This window comes from Elephantulus edwardii, unplaced genomic scaffold (genome assembly GCF_000299155.1).
Source record: "Elephantulus edwardii isolate Elephantulus edwardi_28Jun2011 unplaced genomic scaffold, EleEdw1.0 scaffold00565, whole genome shotgun sequence".
Taxonomy (NCBI): domain Eukaryota; kingdom Metazoa; phylum Chordata; class Mammalia; order Macroscelidea; family Macroscelididae; genus Elephantulus; species Elephantulus edwardii.
In genome coordinates this window covers 206,257-208,826 of record NW_006400315.1, presented here as the reverse complement: position 1 = coordinate 208,826, position 2,570 = coordinate 206,257, and the positions used below count along the sequence as shown (strand labels likewise).

General features: G+C 30.9%; 1 protein-coding gene across 1 annotated transcript in view; it reads right to left on the bottom strand.

Moving 5' to 3' along the window:
* The window catches only part of LOC102864725 (60S acidic ribosomal protein P0-like), a gene marked incomplete at its 3' end in the record, with an annotated part of 148,055 nt that overhangs the window by 33,654 nt on the left and 111,831 nt on the right, over positions 1-2,570 (bottom strand). The window contains exon 3 of the mRNA XM_006903317.1: positions 881-901. Coding sequence (XP_006903379.1) covers positions 881-901 — 21 coding nt within the window. The remainder of the gene's footprint in view (positions 1-880; positions 902-2,570) is intronic.

Genomic DNA, 2,570 nt, shown 5'->3' with positions numbered 1-2,570 from the left:
AATTTTCATTGAAATTAATAAGAAAAAAATCAAAACAAAAAGTGCTAATAAACATATTTACAATAAAAAAAGAAACATCATCACAGATAGAGAAAAGATTGAAGTTGTCGATGGTTTCTGAGTTATGAAAATTAAGTTTTACATGGTCTGCTAGTAATTTTGACTGCTTTTTTTCTATAAGCCATAAATTTTCCTCCCTCTTCTTTGTCGTGGATTAGGAGAGACTAATAATATCTTAATGACTGCTGAAAAATTTATTCAACTCTGTTCCTACTCACAAAGATAAAAACATAGGTTTTGTGGATTATATAAATTGACTTTGATGTCTGTTTTCCCCAAATATGCCAACTTCATTTTCAAAGAACAAAGCAAATGTTTCTTGAATTACACACATGCACACACACATAATATGCATATTTATATTATATTTTAAATTGGGTCATTTTCTTTTTGTCTTCTCTCTGCCTATATAGCCAGAATTAAATAATATATAATAACACAGATGCAATTTTTAGTAAAGACAATATTAAAGAAGATAAAATCACTAATAGAAAAAATATTTATAAGACAATGCCAAAGCACTCATAGTTCTAACTTCACATAGTCTAGGACTGGAGATCTATCAGTTATGCTCTTAGTAGGTTAACTAAAAGTAATACTCTCACCTTTCACAAAATTTGATTTCACTTCTCCTGTAAAATAAGGATAAAAATCCTTTAAGAAGAAATAGATGTGCATTTACAAATGAGGAGAAAATGAATTCATTTATAGTTCTTTTGATAACTCAGTACCAAGGTACTCATAGTTTTGTTCCTATGTATTCAAACACTGATTTTCTTCTAATTACATTATTTGTGCTTATGCAAAGATGAAAACATACCTTTATCTTCATTCATATTCCCTGGAGAAAAAGGAAATAAATAAAATTTTTAAAATATTGAGGAGAAATATGAAAAAACTCATTAAAGAATAAGTTGACACAAATAAAAAATAGAATATACATTTCAAGTTGACTGGTGGATCCAGTTGGAAAGTATTTGTTCTATATAATATAAGGTACTGGTAGCCTTGGGATTGTATTGTCAAAAATTAGATTTTCTTCGATAATATAACTTTTAACTGTATCCTAATGTGACACTAATTGCTCTAGTGATTCCATTGCCTATCTTTGTTCACATTGTTCTGATAACGACATGATTTTAAGGGCACTGTATGTATAACATTATACCAAATTAGTCCAAATCTACTGAATTGGTTTCCAAGACAGTAAATCTTTACATGACCTTTACAGAGGAGTGGAAGATCACAATTGGATATATAGACACAGTGATGACAATGAGTGGCTCAAGTGTGTTAGAGATAATGAGGATGGTACAGGATAGGACAGAGTTCAGATCTGTTGTTCATGGGGTTTCTATGAGTCATACTCTACTCAAAGGCAACTGAAACAACAACATTGTATGTAGAGTGGTACCAGTAGTCAGGAGATTGGGAGATGTATTACATTGAGAAGTCTCCTAATACGGTTGTGTGTTTGAATCAGGATGGATGTGCATCAGGGATGTATCCTTTCTCTGTATGTGTTCAATCTATACGTTGAGAAAGTAATTTGTACAGCTGGACTCTATGAAGAGGAAGGCAGCTTTAGGATCAGAAGAAGACTCATCAAATATTGTGTTATACAAATGGAACACGGTGCTTCCTGAAAACAAGGAGGCCTTAAAATGCTTGCTTGCAGAAGATGAAGAACAACAATTTTAATATGAATTGCATCTGAACATCAAGAAGACAAAATATTCACTAAGCCAATAAGAAATATCTTTACACATGGAGAAAGTATTGAAGTTGTTTATGATTTCATCTTGCTAGAATCCATAATTAATACCCTTGATACCAATAATCAGGATATCAGGAAACTTATTGCTTTGGTCTAATCCACTCACTATCAAGGGTATCTCCAAAATGTTGTTGTTACGTGTCGTCAAGTTGCCTGCGACTCACAGCCACCCTATGTACAATAGCCCCTTTGCTTTACAGAATTTTTGGTGTGGATTTTTTTTTTAAGTTGACAGGTTGACGATATTCTTTGTTATTCCTAAGGTTTTTATACTTGAAAAAAATCACATAGAGATTTTTATTTTTGGTAAATGATTTTCCTGTGCCTGTTTAGATGGTTCAATTCCTTCATCCAATATTATATTATCATGAAATTATTATTATTATTATTATATGAATAGATTTATTATATGAAATAGATTTAACGTTTTGATATTAAAAAAGAGTCTCATTTTATTAAGATAAACATCAGTTGTTTATTAGGATAAACATACACATTCCTAGAGTGTATTATCATTTATATACATGCATCACGTTAGATTCAGTTAGCCAATATTTTGTTATTTTTGTTGCATTAATATTGGTTAGGAACATTGATACGTATTTCGCTTTCTGCTATCTTGCCTGGCTCAAATTCCTGTCTCATTGTATGCCTTTGGAAGTACTTCACTTTATTACATTAATTTCAAAGCATAGTGGAGGTTTTCTTTTTGTTGTTTTTCAATGGTCAATAA